Genomic DNA, 19676 nt, shown 5'->3' on the forward strand with positions numbered 1-19676 from the left:
TGCTTTCACCCATAATAGACATTCTGTGTAAATATTATCTGTATTTAATGCAGTTTCAGCAACATAAAAGAGATAGAACTAGCAAATGTTAAATAATTAACCAGTTTGAAGATTAGAGGACATGGATTTAGCCTAATACTGAAGTGAACAGTGCAGTGCCAGTGGAAATCCCTACTGTAAATTCCTTTAATTCCAGGTCAGAGTGAGGCTTTGTTTAAGGATTTGTTTGAGAGTAATACAAACAGGGAAACACTGTTTGTACTATACTTTAAATTGCATTAAACATCCAACAACGTCTTAAAAGTAATTAAACGTGAGAAACTGGGAATTCCAGATGATACACTGGAGGTATATATAATTCTTTTACCTTTTTGTTTCTTTAGAATTCAGTTTTTAACCACATTTTTTATTATTACACATCAACACAAGGGTAGTGTTTGAGGTTTGTGGATTCGCATCCATGAAAACTAGTGTAATACTTTTCCAAATCTAGCAAAGATGAAGCAGCCTGTGTAAAGATTACCTGTGTAACATATGTATGATATATTTGTAGGAGGACAGGAGGTTATGGATGTCCTCATGATGTTAAAGCTTGTCTATGATGTTTCTAAATTCTATATTGTAAATTGAGTTATATATAGGATATGCAGTTAGCTGAATGCTGCTTCACAGTGGTAGTGGTAGTGTTGACCCCTGCTATGCTAATGTGTGTGTGTGTGTGTGTGTGTAAAGGTACCTGCTGGGAGACAGCCTGTACATTAACAGTCTGCGGCTGAGAGAACAGCTGTGGATCGGCTGCCCTCAGAGTGAACTGACCAAACCTGCAACAAAATACAGTTCAAACAGCATAACTCATACACTGTACACTGAACACACTGTTCACAAGAGTTACAGAAAAACAAGAATGAGAGAAAGACAGAAATATATAAATCAGAACGAAAGAAAAGGAAAGATGAGAAAAAAGAGCAGAAAAGGATAGAAATGAGACAAAAAATGAAAAGAAGAGAAAAGGAGAAGAGATGAGATAAGAAAACAAGAAAAGAGAGAAGAGAAACTTACAGATATTAGAGAAGAGACAGGAAGAGATGAAAAGAGAAGATTAGAGAAGTGAGGAGAAAAGATAAGAGACAAGAAAAGAAGAGAAAAAAGAGAAGAAACAAAAAAAAGATGAGAAGAGAAAAATATAAAAGAAACAAGAAGAGACAAAAAAGAAGAGATGAAAAGATTAGGGATGAGACAAAACAAAAAGAGAAGAGACAAGAAAAAAGATTAGCGAATAGACAAGAAGAGATGAGAAGAGATTAGAGATTTAAAGAGAAAAGACAAGAAGAGAAGAGACAAAACAAAGAAGATTAAAAAAGATGAGAAGGTAAGATTAGAAAAGAGATGAGAAGAGACAAAAAATTAGATGAGAAGATTAGAGAAAAAAATAAAAAGAGAAGAGACAAGAAGAGAAGAGATGATTAGAGAAGAGACAAGAAGAGATGAGAAGAGAAAATTAGAGATATGAAAAGAAAAGACAAGAAGAGAAAAGACAAAAAGAGAAGAGACAAAAAGAGAAAAGACAAGAAGAGATAATTACAGAAGAGACAAGAAGAGATAAGAAGAGAAAATTAGAGATATGAAAAGAAAAGACAAGAAGACAAAAGACAAAAAGAGAAGAGAAACAGAGAAGAAACAAAAAAGATGAGAAGATCAGAGAAGAGAAGAGAAAAGAAGAGACAAAAAGAGATGAGAATAGATTAGAGAAGATTACAGACGTGAAGAGAAAAGAGGAGAAGAGAAGAGACAAGAAGCCATAAGAAGATGAGACAAAAAAAGAGACAAGATAAGACGAGACAAGAGAAGAAGAGCAGAGAGGAAACAATAAGTAACAAGATGAGACAAGAAGACATGAGACGAGATAAGAAGAGAGGAGAGAATACCGGGTGTGTGAGAGAGGGGAGAGTTTAGAGCTCAAGGTCAGCAGTCAGGCTGGTTTACTGACTGCCCTCTGAGCTTTACACAAATGCTGCAGCTTAGCCGAGCAACAGGGTGTGTGTGTGTGTGTGTGTGTGTGCGTGTCCATCCTTTCAAATGCTTCAGTGGAGTAATTAAAGCCAATGACTTCTCACACTCAGACTTCCCGTCCACACCCCCACCAAACAGACACACACACACACAAACCCCCCCCCACACACACACACACACACTTATTTCCCTGGGATAATTGCATCTCACACACATAAACCTGTAGTGTATTATAATCCTCTATTCTATTAAATATTCCATCATTTATACCTGAATGAGTTGCACAGTACAGTATGTAAATGGATTTACTTTGCTTTAATGGTTTGTCTAAGGCTTTTGGGCATCACATAATAAAACTAAATTAAATACATGCTGTATGAAATGTCAATTTATGTACATAGGAGGGAAAATGGAAATATTATAATAATAACAAAATACTTGTCAGCTGGTAAAGCACTGTCAGGCAGGGCCAGCCAGCCAGCCATGTGTGTAACAGCCTGGGGTGCTGCATCACTAAGGTGGAACCAAGCTAGGCTAGGTTTAGCTAAGCTAAATTATGCTTTGGAGCTGTGGGTTGACTCGAAAGAAGAAGAGATGAGACGCAACAAGAAAAAGAAAAAGACAAGAAAAAGAAAACAAGAAAAAGGGAGAAGAAATGAGAAGAGACGAGAAAATAAAAGAGAAGAAATATGAGAAGAGATGTGAAGAGAAAAAGAGACAAAAAGAGATAAGAAGGGATGAGAAGGGAATATTACAGAAGAGATAAGAAGAGGTGAGAAGAGAAAATTAGAGAAGAGACAAGAAGAGATGAGAAAAGAAAAACAGAGATAACACAAGAAGATAAAACAAAGGAAAAGAGATGAAGATTAGAGATGAGAAAAAAGAAAACCTAAAAAAGAACAGATTCAAAAAAAGATTAGACAAGAAGAGACAAGGCAATAGAAGAGATGAGAAGAGGAGGTTAGAGTAGAGACAAGAAGAGAAGAAGGGACAAGAAGAGATGAGAAGATTAGAGAAGAGACAATAAGGGATGAGAAGGGAAGATTAGAGAAGAGACAAGAAGAGGTGAGAAAAGAAGATTAGAGAAAAGACAAGAAGAGAAAATTAGAAAATAGACAACAAGAGAAGAGAAGAGAAGAGAAAAGACAAGAAGAGATGAGAACAGACGATTAGAGAAAAGACAAGAAGAGAAAAATTAAGAAAATACAACAAGAGAAGAGAGGAGAAAATTAGAGAAAAGACAAAAAGAAATGAGAACAGACAATTAGAGAAGAGAAAAGAAGAGAAGATTAGAGAAGAGACAAAAAGAGATGAGAAGAGACAAGAAGAGATGAGAAGATAAAATTAGGGAAGAGACAAGAAGAGATAAAAGAAGAGAAGATTAGAACAGAAAACAAAATTAGAGACTTGAAGAGAAAAGAGAAGAGACATAAAGAGATGAGACAAGAAACGAGACAAGAAGAGACAAGACAAGACAAGAAGAGCAGAGAGGAGAAGAGAAGTTATGAAATGATGCCATAAATAAAAATAGTTTATTTTTCAAACAACACTGAAAATCTGTGTGTTTCAGTTTCATTCTGAGGTAAAATAACAGGGCAGTAAATAGGCTTCAAAAGCTACATCTGAGCTTTATTATTTATTGACTTATAATAGTAAATTAATGCATTCTTGGGCAGCCTTAAGCAAAAGACTGTAGATAACAGTGTGCACTGCACTGTGATCCACTCTCACACACTCATACTCCACTCACTTGTTCTGTTCTGTGTTGTGAACGAAGCGCACGGCTCTGTTCCTCAGCTGGGAGAGGGTGAAGGTGTCGTCCTTGTTCAGCACTCTCTCTCCGCCCTCCTCTGATATTGCTGTCAGATGGCCGTTATTGGGCAGCTGCAGCAGCTGGAGCAGTAAGCTCTCTGATTGGCTGTCTGAGTCTTTGACTGACAGGACTGCTGGGTCCAGTGGGGTCACTCCTCCAAGAGGGACAAACACCGAGCCATTAACATGGAGAGAGGGAGCGTGGGTGTTGGCTGTAAAGAAAGGAATAAAAAAGAAGATTATAATACAATATTAATAGGGCAGTAAAAAATACATCCATTATTTATATTACAGGTGTTTTACACGCACACATTTTCATTGTATGATAATTACACAGTTTTTTTTTATTATTTATAGGACTATTAAGGATGATATTTTCTGTAAGAACTTATAACATGATTAGGATGTATTATTATATATAGTAATGGTCAGAATCTGTACAGATAGTTCATACTACCTTGGCATTCTCTAGTCTTCCTGTTACTATAGTATCCGTGACCACAGTCCGGTGTGCACTGTCTGTTCTTCTGGAAAGTGTTCTCAGAACACACACGACACTCTCCTGCACTCACACACTCCACACAACCAGCAGGGCATTCTGGGAAACAGAGAGAACAGAGCAAAGAAAAATGAGAAGTGTGCACATAGCAAAACTAAGCAGTATTATAATCAGATGAATAATTCAGGAATACAAAAAAGTCGATGTAAAATAATCATCATAATAATAACAATTAAATACCAAAGTACAAAATGATGTAGCATTAAAACAAATGTTTAGGAATAAAATAAAAAAAAAACATTATTTTAAGTCCTGTAATGGTTCATCTTGATCTCATTAAAGGGCACCTGTTGATTTGTCTCTGAGTTGATTAAATATTTAAATACTAATGTGAATAACACACCAGAGCAGCGCTGCCCGGCCGAGTCCAGGAACCAGTGTTTACCACAGCTCTGCACACACTGCCCATTCAGAGTGACATAGGGGGTCTGACACCTCAAGCATCTGCCCGGACCCTCACACTGCTCACACTGATCATCACATTCTACAGGAGAGAGAAAGATAGAGAGAGGGAGAAAGAGAAATAGAGAGAGAGAGAAAAAAAAATAGCATTTAAGACATTTACTTTACAAAGTCTTTCACTGTCAACTTTGCATACCTACTTCCTATTTCCACCGTAATGATAATGAAAAGTTCTAAAAACTTTACACATCCTTTTTTAAAGTTTCTTCAATGTTAGGAGAAAATGTTCCCACACTAAAGTTAAGGGAATGTTCTAAACATGTTGTACAGACTCGTTCAAAGTCCCCCCAACATAAGGAGAAAACATTGTTGCAGTTACGGTAATATAATGTTCTAAATCCTTGTTTAACGTTCCCCCAAATGTTAGGAGAAAATGTTCCAACAGTATTGTTAAGGGAATGTTCTAAAAATGTTGTACAGACTCGTTCTCAGTTCCTCCACTGTTAGCAGAACACTTCGCAGTAATGTTAATAGAATGTTCTAAAAACTTTACACATCCTTTTTTAATGTTTCCCAAATGTTAGAAGAAAATGTTCCCACTTCATCAGAATGTAAATGTTAGCAGCAGCAGTCCAGTCACCCGTGTCAGCACAGTGTTGGCTGTGCCAGTCAGTCTGTAACAGTCATAAACGCTGTGTTCAAGGTCACATTAACGCAGTAGTTTGAGCAGAACTCAAAACAGCCACTAATGAGGCTACGTAAATCAAATTAGCAGCGCTGACTGTTTTCCTCTATTACTGCGGATGATCTGCCTGTTTGTATTCACACTCTGCACTGATGAGTGTGACACTAGCATGGCTTGGACTAGACAGCCTATAAAAAGCACTATATGAGCACTATTAGCTCATCAGACTGTCTGTGTTCGGCTTTAAGCAGCTGCATTGCCATTAAAACTTGGCAAAGCCTGATTCACACCAGCTGGTGTAGTCACATACAGATAACATATATTTAAATTCTGTGGTACAAAAATGGGAAAATGTACAGTGCCAGTCAAAAGTTTATTGAAAAAAACTCTTCTCCAGGGCTGTTTTAAGCAAAATTGATCCCACAACATACCATTACCACCCCCCCCCCCCAACCAATGCCATGCCACACCTCTTCTCCGGCTGGACTGTATGCCAGTTTTTTAACCAGTGAAACTATTGGTGAAATACACTGATCCATAAAGCTGTATGGTAGCGTTTGTTTTTCATCACCAGCTCAAATTTTGAGAAAATAAATAAAATATATTAATTAATTAATAGTTTTATCCAGTGCTCCATACTGTTGCTCGCTACTGGAAACACGTGAGCATGCTGGTGCACAGTGGAGCACGTGGCATTGCACCTCAGACTTTTATTTATTTATTATTTATTTTATTTTATTTCAATTTTTTGTCCCATTTTCTCCCTATTTTTTATTTTTTTTTTATTATATTTATTGTTTATTTTATTTTATTTTATTTCTAATTTGTATCCCATTTTCTCCCAATTTACACAGTCAATTACCCAACTCACTCATCAGGACTCCCCATATAACTAGTGATGACCCAACATCCAACACCAGGAGGTTGAAGACTAGCACATGCCTCCTCCGATACATGTGAAGTCAGCCCCCGCCTTTTTTTAAACTGCAGCACATTTATCTTTGAGGACAGATCTGCACACTCTTGGTATTTTAATCTCAATGTCTTCATGAGGGAGAGTCACCTGGAATAGTTTTCTCAGAGTCTTGAAGGAAGGAGTTTCTGGAGGTGCTGAACAATAGTTTCTGCTTTTCCTTCACGCTGTAAAGCTCCAGCCGCATCATAGTTAATCAGGTTTAGATCAGGGGATTGTGGCGAACAAGTACCTTTTTTCCGTTTTTTTTTTGTCTATTAATTGGTTCTATGTATTTAATATTAATTTACAATGTGCAATGTAGAAAATACATAAAATAAAATAGAGAAAAACACTGAATAAAAAGGATGTCGAAACTTTTTACCGTTACTGTATATAAACTGGTGACTGGTACTTACTGGTAGTAAAGTTATGCTTCACAACTTCATAAATAAGAGCATGATGTAAATAGCCAGTGTTGGGTTTGCAGTTTGTACAATGCTAACAGCCTCTAAGCTTGGAACAAGCTTAACAGCAAACCTCGAAATTCAATAATTTGTTGAACGTTTGACTGTGCTAAAGTATTCAGACAGATAATGTGCTAAAGTTATGATAAGAAAGTACAGAAGATTCAGGCACTGACTCAGGCATCTCTCTCCATCCTGGTAGGACCCCTGGGAGCAGGCTGGCATGCACACTCCGTTCTGCAGAACATGACCTTCCATACACTGCAGACAGTCACTGCGGAGCGGACCACGGCAAGAGTTACAGCTCCAATCACACTCTGAGAGAGAGAGAGAGAGAGAGAGACAGACAAAGAGAGAGAGAGAGAGAGAGAGAGAGAGAGAGAGAGAGAGAGAGAGAGAGAGAGAGAAATAGCATTATTACATATAATATCATTCGTTTAAGTTGCTGGTTCCAGGCTTTAACTTTAGAATTTGCAGAACTTTCAGAAAAGTATTACAAAATAATCACAGCAACCATAGCAGTCATCTGAGAAACCACAACAACCAACCTGAATACCACAGCAACCACTTAGCGGCAACTTCTAACCTTCACAGCAATAATCTGAGATACCAGAGCAACAACCTTGCAACTATTTAGCAAACCTGTATCAACTATCTGGGATACCAAAATAACTAATCTGAATACCACAACAACCAATCTGGCTACCACAGCAACCACCTTGCGCCAACCTATAAACTTCACAGCAATAATCTGAGATACCAGAGCAACCAACTTGTAACTGCTTAGCAAACCAGTATCAACTATCTGGTTTACTGGTAAAATAAATAACCAGCATGGAAACCACAGTAACCACCTAGCCTCCGTTTATAAACTTAATAGCAATCATCTGGAAACCCACAACAATGAACCAGTTTACCACAGAAACCATTTAGCACCCCTTAGAAACTCCATAGCAATCATCTGGATAACCACAACAACAAACCTGGATACCAAAGCAACCACTTAGCACCCATTTATAAACTTCACAGCAATCATTTGATATATCAAAGCAACCACCTTGTAACTATTTAGGAAACCTGTATAAACTATCTAGGGTACCACAACAACCAGCTTAGATCCCACAGCAACCACCTAGCACACCCTTATAAACTTCATAGCAATCATCTGAGATACAAAAGCAACCAACCTGGATACCACAGCAACCACACAGAACCCAATTATAAACTTCACAGCAATCATCTTAGATACAAGAGCAGCCACCTTGTAATTATTTAGCAAACCTGTATCAACTATCTGGGATACCACAATAACCAACCTGGATACCACAAAAACCACTTGGAATCCAATAATAAACTTCACAGCAATAATTTGAGATAACAAACAAACAACCTGGATACCACTTCAACCGCCTAGCACTCCCTTATAAACTTCATAGCAATCATTTTGAGATACCAAAGCAGTATCTGTAACTACTTAGCAAACCTGTGTCAACTATCTGGGATAGCACAATAACCAACCTGGATACCACAGCAACCACCAGAATCCAATTATAAACTTCACAGCAATTATCTGAGATACCAAAGCAAACAACCTGGATACCACAACAACCATCTAGCACCCCCTAATAAACTTCACAGCAATCGTCTGAGATACCACATCAACCACCTAACATTCATTCACCTAACTTCATTGCAATCATCTGAAAAATCACAACAATTAACCTGGATGCCACAGCAACCACCTTGTAATTACTTAGCAAACCTGTACTAACTATCTAGGATACCACAGCAACCACATAGCAACCACCTTGTAATTACTTAGCAAACCTGTACTAACTATCTAGGATACCACAGCAACCACATAGCACCCACCTTGTGACAATCCTCCCCAGCAATATAAGGAAAACTTTGTTAAATAAGCTTTTTTTTTAATGAGACAGTCTGCCCAGGATCACAGTTTATTCAACTTTTTTATGAAGAGTAAAACATGAACAGCACAACACACACATTCAAAAACAACAACAAACAAAAATTACAAAATAAATTGTTATGTCTGTTTCGGAGTTGTGTATTTGAGTCATCCTTTGTATTAAGAGCTTTTTTTTGCTTTAATGTTTGAGGAGGTTTAAAAAAAAGGTACTACTGTGATACATAAAGCAATGTTTGGATTCTGGGGGAAAAAGCTTTTATATAAACAGTCATAGCAACAATTTTTCTATAGAAAGTCTGTGTTGACCCTGCTACCTGCAGTACACACAGGCATTCTCCACTTCTCCGCTGTGTGAAGGTAAATTTCTCCTGCAAGAGCATTTCTATTTCTCTCTTACAGTGTCAGTCAGAACGCATTTCTTCCTGTGCTATTAATATCAGCATCTGCGCAAACCTCTCTTTCTGCTCAGGCTGCCCGCCTCGGATTCCTCCGCTCTGAACGGATTTCATTTGTCCAGGAATTGATTTCCATCTTGCGTTTTTTTTTCCTTCTCACAGCAGGCCAGGTTTTATTGATGTGTATAAAAAAGCAGAGCTATAATATTGGACTGCATGGTCGGCAGCAGCGTTGCGAGTTTGCTGTTTGAAGCTTTTGGGCCTGTTTTTCTTCGTAAAAAAAAAGAAAAAAATCAAAAATTCTGACAGACATTGCATCAACTTCACCTCAACTCCATCTCCTATCAAATATGTAATCTTTTCTGCAGTTCTCCTGATGATAAAAAAAAAACGTACAGTTATCAATTTCAGCATCCACCTTTGGTCACCACCTTTAACTCATCATACAGTGAACACACATATAGTAATATACTGAGAACACAACCCTGCCTGCCATCAATAACCCGGTGATTTAAGTCAACACTGCCAAAAAAAATTTCTCTTCCTACATCCTGCTCACCACCCAAAAACAACATTATCACACCTTTTTTTGTTTGTTAACTCTGGTCCAAAATAGTTAATATGTTTTTTTTTCCATATGTTTTGGTTTATTTTCACACAGGCAAAAACTGAACTTTCCCTTTTTTGGGCCCTTTCTGCTTCTGCCCTCTGTTTTCCTGTATTGCTTTTTTGAGCACATGTGTCATGATGGACCCAGGCAGGGAGACGAGGAGACGGACGCAAGTGCAGGTAAGGGTGAAATAAATGATTTATTAAATAAATAGCAAATGAACAAAGAAACAAGTAAACACGTAACAAAGATAATAAACCAAAATAAACGAGGGAGACTAGAGAACATAAATAAACTAGAGATAATGAAAATAATAAACAAAAAGGGAATATATTCAAGGAGCTAGGGAACATGAAATAAAACAAGAAACTAGTAATAAACAAGGAAATAAACTATAAACGAGAAAACAAGAAATAAACAAGAAACAAGGGACTAAGGCTATGAAAACGAGGGCTGAGCTAGAGAACACGAGAACGACAAAACAACAGAGGTTAGTGCAAAGACCGACGGAGACAAAGTGGCAGAGGAGGGCCACATATATACTAACATGAAACACACTAGAAGTGGAGACACCTGGGGAAGAGGCGGAGCTACAAATGAGACGCGTGGTGGAAAACTACAGACAAGAGACACAGAGGAGCACAGGTCACGTGGGGAAAAAACACAGAGACATGAGACAGGGCCAGGACGTGACAACATAGCATTGTTTTGGTTATTGTCCTGTCTCTGCCTTAGCCCCGCCCCGTCATCTGTAATCCCTCCTGTCTCATTTGTAGCCCCGCCCACTTATTAATTCCACAGGTGTCCCTTGTGTGTGCCTGTATATAAATACCCCATGTGCTCCTTTGTTCTCTGTCGTGCTTTTGTTTGACCTTGTCCTGTTACTCTGTCCAGATCTTGTTTATCTGTTTTGTTTAGCCTCAGACCTGCTGTGTTTTTTTTTTGTCCTCAGTGTTCCAGGTTTGCTTTGTTTAGTTTGTTTCTTTGTTTGTTATTTTTGCTTGTTTGTTTCAGTCGTTTAGTTTATCCTCTGTTTCATAGTGTTTTGTTTTAGTTACCTTTTCTTAGTGTTTTGTTCTTTGTTTATTTTTGCTAATATGGAAAATAAAACCGACTTGCGCTTGCATCCTGCCTCCTCTGTGTTACAGTTCTGCACAAGTGCACATTTTTGTACAGTTTAGCGTTGAGCTACAGCAAAGTTTGCAATTATCTAAGCAATATACTAGGCTTAACTATGACTATGGAAGCAGTTTAGCTGTGGTTACACCCTTTCCCTCTTTCTTGGTAAACTTAGCTGAAAAAGTTGAGTTCAAATTACCCATCAGGAACAATTTATATCACTGCATTTATAAACCACTTTACAAGAAACACTTCCTGTTGTACATCTATCATGAAGATCACTATATTCAATCAATGCACAGATACAGAGATCATTTTCACACATGAATTGAGAATTCACCACAGAGTCCCAGAGACCTGAACCTCATTGAGAATCTTTGGGATGTGCTGGATGGAGAAGGCTTTGTGCAGTGGTCAGACTCTACCATCATTAATGCGGCTGCAAGATCTTGGTGAAAAATTAATGCAACACTGGATTTAAATAAATCTAGAGACATTGCAGAAGCTTATTGAAACAATGCCACAGTTGAATGTGTGTCGCAATCAAAGCTAAAGGCGGTCCAACAAAGTATTAGAGTATGTGACCTTTTTTGGCCAGGCAGTGTATTATGCATGCTAACTTGCTAACACGATGACATAAACATGAATAAGACCAAGACTAAGACCAAGACCAAGGCAAGGGCACTACCAATGTCATGAGTTGATGATATAATCTCTTTGCAAGAGGAATGATCTTAAAAGTCTCATTCTGTCGTTTTTTCATTTATTTTAAAATTTCTAGTTGTGGTCTCTAGTATAAATGAACGCCATGTGAGCTGTTTTTTGATAAAAAGTGCTCCGGTGTTTCTGTTTTACCCTGTTTTATTTCACTGAATTAGTGGTCTCTAAAGAAAAACAGGATTTTGCCTCTTGCCCATGAATATTCATACATGCAAACATATCGCCTTTGATTGGCTAACAGCACTGCAGCAGATACGATAAACGCTGAAAGAAATGTTATCAATGCTGCAGGGAGAGCGGCGTAGTTCACCCACGGGTTCAGCAGAGGCTGCCTGCCACGTCTGATCAACTTGTATTTCTGAGGCTCTTCTTTTACTAGCTACTGCAGACAATGAAGGTTGAAGAACAGTTTCATGTGCAGCACCCATACACAAGTACTGTTTTTTGCAAAGAACAAGAAAAAGTGGATTTTAAACCTAGTTTCAGTATCAAATATTCCTCAAGTTGGGAGTCATACGGGATTATTTAACTTTTATCTAGACATTTTTACACTTAGATACTTTTCAGCCTTTTTATTGCTTTTAAAGTAAAAGGATCTCAAACTTAAAAGATACTTTTGCTTGTTTCCAGCATAATATACTTGTTGCCAAAAGAATGAGACAGTGCATAAGTCTTAAAAGAGTTGACTCTCTGTATTTGGGATACGGGATAACCCTCTTTTTTTCATTTTCTCTCTCTCTTTTTTTCTCCCACACTTTCTCTGTCCCATCTCTTATAGCAGAAAGCTACCCTTTATTTTTCTTCCCTTAATCTTTTCTCTTCTTCTCTCTAATAGGCGAGGCTTTCTCCGCGCTGGAGCCAAAGTACTTTGAATCTGGCGAGTCAGACAGAAATAAATCTCATTAAAGCTCTCTCCCTCTTTCCCTCTCCGTCTCTTTCCGACTTAAAAGGCCTCGATCGGAAGAAAAAATGCCAAGAAATGCAAACAATAACTTCCTCTTAAGAGTTTGTGATATGCAGTAATGAAAGAGCTGACTTCTGCTGCTCTCATTACAGCCACTGCAGCCGTTCCTCCATCAAACGCGAGCCTAATGCCTGGTTTACTTTTCAGGGAAGTAATGAACTATTGCGGTATAATGGAGCATTGTGAAAGCGAGGTTTCATTAGACGATGGCTGCTGGTCGTCTGTAGAACTGAGGGATAAAGCAGGGGATAAACATGTAAAAAAAAACGTCTATGAACGTCTATGAAGACAAAAACAGTGATTAAGTGTAATAAGAAGACAAACTCTCTCCCGCAGAGAAGCTCAAATGAGCTCAAATTCACATACACACACACACGTACACATACTCACTTGTACACACATGTACAGTACACACCAAGGCATACAGTAGCACTTTTGTGATTAAATGTAGACATTTTATAACCTTTTTGATGTAGTCAAATAATGAAGGTCAAACAAAACCCTTTTTATTTTGTGTGTAATTGCTTGAAATTGGTTTCTAAAGTAATTATTTCTAAGCAGAAAAGAAAGTTCATGTTTAAATAAATGTTATGTTTATTTAAGTGGTGTCAATTAATAAAAAAAACAACAATAATATTCTGCGATTAATCACATTTCTTCCTATGAATCAGGCCCAATCCCATTTCACCCCTTGGCCTTATCACTTAGCCCTACCCCTCTGTTTTGCATATGCACACTGAAGGGTAGATAGGGTGTCCTAATTCTTGTTAAGCTGGAGAGTGTTAGAGCTACATGATACTTCAAACTGAAATTTTTGAGACTCAAAACCGAGGGCTATGTGAATCACTGGCAAGATGGTATTGGCACAAGTGACCAAAGAAACCCCCCTAAAAAAATTATATCTATTACAATGACCATCATATTACCATGCTTTTACCTGTAGCAATGGAAAACACAGGTGCGCCACTGACTGATTAAAACCCAGACAACCATCAGAAGTTCATTGCTATCTTGGCAGCACAGGTGCGTACAACCCCTCTTACAGCAGGTCAGGTTTCTCTGCTGAAAAGCGCTGAAACAATGTGCCATTAAAATAACAATTTGCCAAAGTCAGAGCGAACCTGACCCTTAAAGGGAATGGCAAGTAACATCAGACGTCTCAAATCTCCCGGAAATTGCAGGGGTCTACTGCATATCAATATTGGCACCCCGATGCCCGCAAGTCATATAAAATCAGGCGACACATCCTTTTTTCCCCCAATCACATGTGGGAAAGAAAGGTTGAGGGAGCAAAAAAGGCACTCCCCTCGTGTGCATATTCATGAAGCACATGCAAAACAGAGAGGGTTCTGATTGGCCTGTTCTCTGCAAAGAGTCTGTGAGTCAGCCAATCAGGGTCCAAGTCCAGGTCTTGGGGTACTCCCTAAAATTATTTCTTTTGCAATTTGGGATGTCTGTAACATGCTGGTTGGTTTATTTCACATTGCGCACAATATAAACCCATGATTAATTAAGAAAAGTAGTACGTTTTTTGTGCATTTTATTATCTTTGTGGTCAATTTGACCCCATTCATTTTTTTTAAGTCTCAAAACAAATGGTTGACATTAGTTTTGTGAGATTCATATTTATTGTCCTTTTTTAATTTGATGAAGACAATAAGTAAAAAATCAAATGTTTCAAATGTTTAAATTTGCAAATGTCTGTTTTATTGTATATGCATAAAACATGATATCAATATCAATGTTTTACACACATATGTGTGGTAATCATGATGAGGTCACTATGACAGTATATCAGTTTAATAATCTTTCTCTAGATGTCCCTTCAGTTTAGGCCCTAACACATACTTATATAATACTAATATTATATTATTATTTATTATAATAATGACAGGACCACTGATAATTAACCGAATAAACTTTGCTAGCATGTATAACATGTATTCAAATTGAATTATAATAATTTTCTGGAGGTTTAAATGGCTGGCATCATATTGCCCCAGAGAAGATTTTTTTTGTAAATTTCAAGATAGCAGGAGGGTTAAGCTGCGCCCGTCATACTTTTCCCGTCGTTACGATAGCAAAGACTCACTGACACACCCTAAATCAAGCTGCATGGTGTGCGATTGATGGCTGTAACTATAGATGGCTAAAATATTGCCCTTCGTTTTCTGTCTGCAATTCTACTAAACTGTAACTACAGTAGTTTTAAGAGCATATACAGTAGTGATCATAAACTTGGTTATACCTCGGTATATAAAGTGAATGTAATGGGAATGGAGCTCACCTCTGCAGGTGCGTGTGGTGGTGTTGAGGTAGTATTGCTGAGCACAGCTCTCGTACTGACACTCGCCAAACAGCAGCACCTTTGCCGGGTCTCTGCAGGACGTACACACTCCCGCCATTTCACAGCTCAGACACTGCTGGTCACACTCTGTAAAACAAACACACCAGGAGCAGCATAAATTTATCCAAAAGCAGTGTGTAAGACTGGTGGAGGAGAACATGCCAAAACGCATGAAAACTGTAAACTTAAAAACTAGGGTTATTCCACCAAATATTAATTTTTGAACTTTTCTTTGCATTATTTAAGGTCTGAAAGCTCTGCATCTTTTTTGTTATTTCAGCCATTTCTCATTTTCTGCAAATAAATGATCTAAATGACAATATATTTATTTGGAATTTGGGAGAAATGTTGGCCGTAGTTTATAGAAAAAAACAACAATGTTCATTTTACTCAAACATATACCTATAAATAGCAAAATCAGAGAAACTTAATCTTTTACAGAGTTGTATATTACCTAGTTTAATGTGTAGTTTCAATGTTTTATGGCCATTTTCTCCTCATAACAAGCATAAAAAAGTACTCTTGTTGTTCGTCTCAGTAGCCAGCCAGCTAGCTAACTTTCCTGTTCCACCTTAAATGGTGCAACAGATGGCAGAGGCTGCAGAATTTAAGGTGGAAGGAGATATAAAAAAACACAATAAATGTTAATAAAAGCTCATTTCAGTTCCTCGTTACAGAACTTAAGGAATGAACAGAAGACATATGATAAAGCCCCAAATTTAACAGGTTAACCAGCAGCAGCTAGGTTGCTGAGCTTTTAGTGTGCCACTTTTATAACATCAGCCTGGCAGGGTCACCTACAGGTTCTTCTTGAAAGGTTGTTTTAATTCAAAAAACAAGAGAAAGTGAGTCTAGGGCAGTAGTACTGTATTATCCATCACTACACTATTTAACCACAAACCACACCAAGGATATAAACTGACCCTGATCTGAACTTATAGGGGAGGTTCCAGTCACCAAGTTTGGAGGGGGCCATCCAGACCAATCGAATACACTACTGCAAACAGAGTACTTTTAATTGTTGTACTGGAATACTCACTTCTGCACACGCGGGATTCGTCAGAGTAGTATCCAATGGGGCATCGAGTCGCGCATACACCGGACGGCGAGAGAACAGCAGGGGTCAGACACGAAGTACAAGTCTGGGGTCCATCTCCACTGCAGTCTGCACAGGAACTGTGGCATTCTGAGAAATGTAGGCATACATATATCATCACTGATTGAATAAGCCTCTGAATAAGCTTATATCAGCTGTGAAGCATGGTGGTGGATGTTTTGGGCTTTGTCTAGGTCTTTAGTCAGGTCCACTGATGAAGGGCTAGAGAATGTCTAACACAAACTGTGCATCAAGAGTCAAAGCGTTTCCAATAAGCTTTGTGGCCATCTGTTAAAATTTGTTCATGTCATTTTTAAAGGTATGGATGATAATTCAGACAAGAACTAAAGTCACACTGTTTTGAGATCTCATTAGTTTGATACTAAACCATTATTCTGAGATATAATTTAATTATTTTAAAATGCTAAGCCTTATTTTGAGATTCTATCTCATTAGTTTGAGATACTAAACCATTATTCTCAGATAAAATCATTTTATTTTAAAATGCTAAGTCTTATTTTGCAATCCTATCTCATTAGTTTTAGATACTAAGCCATTATATTGAGATATACTTTAATTATTTTGATATGCTATGTCTTATGTTGAGATACTATCTCATTAGTTTAAGATATTAAGTCATTATTCTAAGCTATGAATTAATTGTTTTTTGAAATACTATCTGACTAGTTTGCAATACTAAATAATTATTCTAAGCTATGATTTAATTGTTTTAAAAAGCTATGTCATTATTTTATTTGATTTTTATTTATTTTATTATAATTTGATTATTTTGAGATGCTAAGTCTTATTTTGAGATACTATCTCATTAGTTAAGTCATTATTCTGAGATATAATATGATTGTTTTGAAATTCAATATTTTATCATATTGTAATACATTTTTTATCATGTTGATAATAGTCAGCAAACAACTGATACAACAATACATTTTATTACAGAGTGTGTAATAAATGCTGTTTATTTGTAGTGTTTGACAATTTGCTACTGTTAATGCATTTTTTCAGTGTAAATATCACAATATAATGCTTTTACAATGTATCACCCATCTCTACGCTGAACGTAGACCAAATCCAATTCATCTAACTGACCTAAAAACACAACTCCTAACAGCATATTTTCTCTCGGCTTAACAAAAGAGCACTTCATTCCAGGACCCCTGATTGTCCACAACACACACGTACACAGATTTACACACACACTCTCCACAGTCTGATAGCTAAGCTATAAAAGCCCATCATAATATTTTATATGGCATCAGTGCTGGGATTGGGCATTAAAGCAGGGTACTGCATCATGTCGGCTAATAAAAATAAATACAGCATCCTCTCTATAGAGCCAGCGTCGGGTTAATGCACAGAGATCCAGAGATAATTACTTCCAGGATATGAAAACAGAGTCCATCTAACAGAGCTGTGGAGCACATTACAGGCAGTGTGTGCAGACAGGGGCAAAACTGTGCAGCAAAATTAAATGTTGGGAAAAAAAATAAAAGTAAATAGGCTAGAGGGAAGGATGGAATAATTTTTTAATGTAAATCTAAATCTAGTACGTCTAGACCAGTGTTTCTTCTATGAATGTCGGCATTTTAATGGCCATGAAATACATGTTTATCATGCACTTGGAATCTGGTCAAAAACAATTGTATCATCCTTTTACTGCATGAATTATTCAGCCAATTATGAAACAATTGGGTTCATGATTTTTCTTATTTAAAATGAATGGTAACAGCATGCAACACTGGAACTGTATTCTGCAATGCATATCATCGCTGTCCAATGAAAAACATGCATCTCCAAAACAGCAACTTTACAGGAGACAGATAAAACCTTCTAAACTTTCAAAGGAAGTCAGTAAAAAAAGATTTTTTTTTTCAGATATTTTTGAAGTGTTTTTTATTGGTCTGTTCATCAAGAAATTTTGTAGTAAACTAAAGAACGACAAAAATGGAGATACTCGTTTTTCATTGGACAGCGGCGATATACTGAGACTCATTTATCAAGCATCTCAGAGTAAAGGTACTGATCTTAGATCACCTCTTATCAGCTGTCTAATAGAATTCAGTAAACTATAACTGATCCTAGATCAGCATTCTTACTCTAAGATCTTTGATAAATGTGTTTCTGGACACTATAGAAAATAACTTTCTCTACATTTACAAAATATTCTGCTGCTAATTAATATTTATTTTATATTTTTATTAACAGGTCAATAGCTATCTCAGTATTTTTTACATACTAATTCATTATTCTGATGGTAAGTCATTATTTTAGGATGCCAAGTTATTATTCTGAGATAATAACCAATTATTTTGTGATAAGTCAGATTAAATATTTAGATGCTATCATTATTTTTGTGATATTAAGTAATGACTATGAGATTTTAAGGCATTTATTATGAGATATGTCACTGTTTTGAGGTATTCTCATTAATCTAATAACCTTCTAATAAAAGTCATTATTTTCAGATATAATCAAATTATTTTAAAATGCTGAGTCATTATATTGAGATACTAAGTCATTATTGAGATGTCTTAATTTTGAAATACCATCTCATTGGTTTGAGATACTAAGTCATTATTCTGAGATATCATTTGATTTTTTTGAGATTCTAAGTCTTATTTTGAGATACTATTTCATTAGTTTGAGATACTAACACAATTTTCTGAGATATCATTCGATTATTTTAAAATGCTGAGTCATCATTTTGAGATACTAAGTCATTATTGAAATGTCTCAATTTTGAGTTACTATTTCATTAGTTGGAGATACTAAATCAATATTCTAATATATAATTTGATTATTTTGAGATGCTAAGTCTTATTTGGAGATACTAAGTCATTATTTGGAGATACTATCTTTTTATTTTAGGATAATAAGCAAATATATGTAAATATTTATTTTTGTATTATTAAGTAATGACTATCAGATATTAAGGCATTTGTTATGAGATATGTCACTGTTTTATGGCACTCTCATTTATCTCAGATATGATCTGATTACTTTGGAATGATGTCATGATTTTGAGACACAAAGTCATTATTAAGATGTCTTAATTTTGTGATACTGTCTCATTAGTTTGAGATACCAAGCCCTTATTCTGAGATATGATTTGATTATTTTGAGATGCTAAGTCTTATTTTAAGATACTATCTCATTAGTTTGAGATACCAAGCCATTATTCTCAGATATGATTTGATTATTTTGAGATGCTAAGCCTTATTTTGAGATGCTATCTCATTAGTTTGAGATATCAAGCCATTATTCTGAGATTTTATCTCAATTTTGAAAAAGGCTAAAAATGGAAGGAGTAGTATGGGAGGGGCCCCGTGTGATGTGTGGGTTTAGGGGAGGGGCATGAGGGAGAGCTGATTGGCTGTGCTGCAGCAGTGTGCCTCTGATAGTGGGGAGACGCAGATGATTGGACGTCACAAGGGTTATTGATTGACTGATCTGCACGGACACATCTATAGCACAGTTGAACCTGAGAAGGCACTGCAGAGGCAGAAATTACCACAATAAAAAAAAAAGTGTTTTTGTAAGGTAAAAAAAAATGTATACAAATTTAAAGTAGCACTGGTTTGTTTCTTTAC

At 36.8% G+C, this 19676-nt stretch overlaps 2 protein-coding genes across 3 annotated transcripts in view; one reads left to right on the forward strand and one right to left on the reverse strand.

Moving 5' to 3' along the window:
* The window catches only part of LOC125786735 (cyclin-dependent kinase 5 activator 1-like), an 832135-nt gene that overhangs the window by 590858 nt on the left and 221601 nt on the right, over positions 1-19676 (forward strand). The gene's annotated exons all lie outside the window — the stretch shown is intronic.
* The window catches only part of fras1 (Fraser extracellular matrix complex subunit 1), a 248149-nt gene that overhangs the window by 73849 nt on the left and 154624 nt on the right, over positions 1-19676 (reverse strand). For both annotated transcript variants that reach the window (XM_022664877.2, XM_022664876.2), the window contains exons 22-28: positions 16012-16158; positions 14913-15059; positions 7064-7204; positions 4725-4865; positions 4280-4420; positions 3761-4034; positions 737-821 (exon numbers count right to left, since the gene is read on the reverse strand). In XM_022664877.2, coding sequence (XP_022520598.2) covers positions 737-821; positions 3761-4034; positions 4280-4420; positions 4725-4865; positions 7064-7204; positions 14913-15059; positions 16012-16158 — 1076 coding nt within the window. The remainder of the gene's footprint in view (positions 1-736; positions 822-3760; positions 4035-4279; positions 4421-4724; positions 4866-7063; positions 7205-14912; positions 15060-16011; positions 16159-19676) is intronic.

The sequence above is a fragment of the Astyanax mexicanus genome, chromosome 22 (genome assembly GCF_023375975.1).
Source record: "Astyanax mexicanus isolate ESR-SI-001 chromosome 22, AstMex3_surface, whole genome shotgun sequence".
Classification (NCBI taxonomy): Eukaryota; Metazoa; Chordata; class Actinopteri; order Characiformes; family Acestrorhamphidae; genus Astyanax; species Astyanax mexicanus.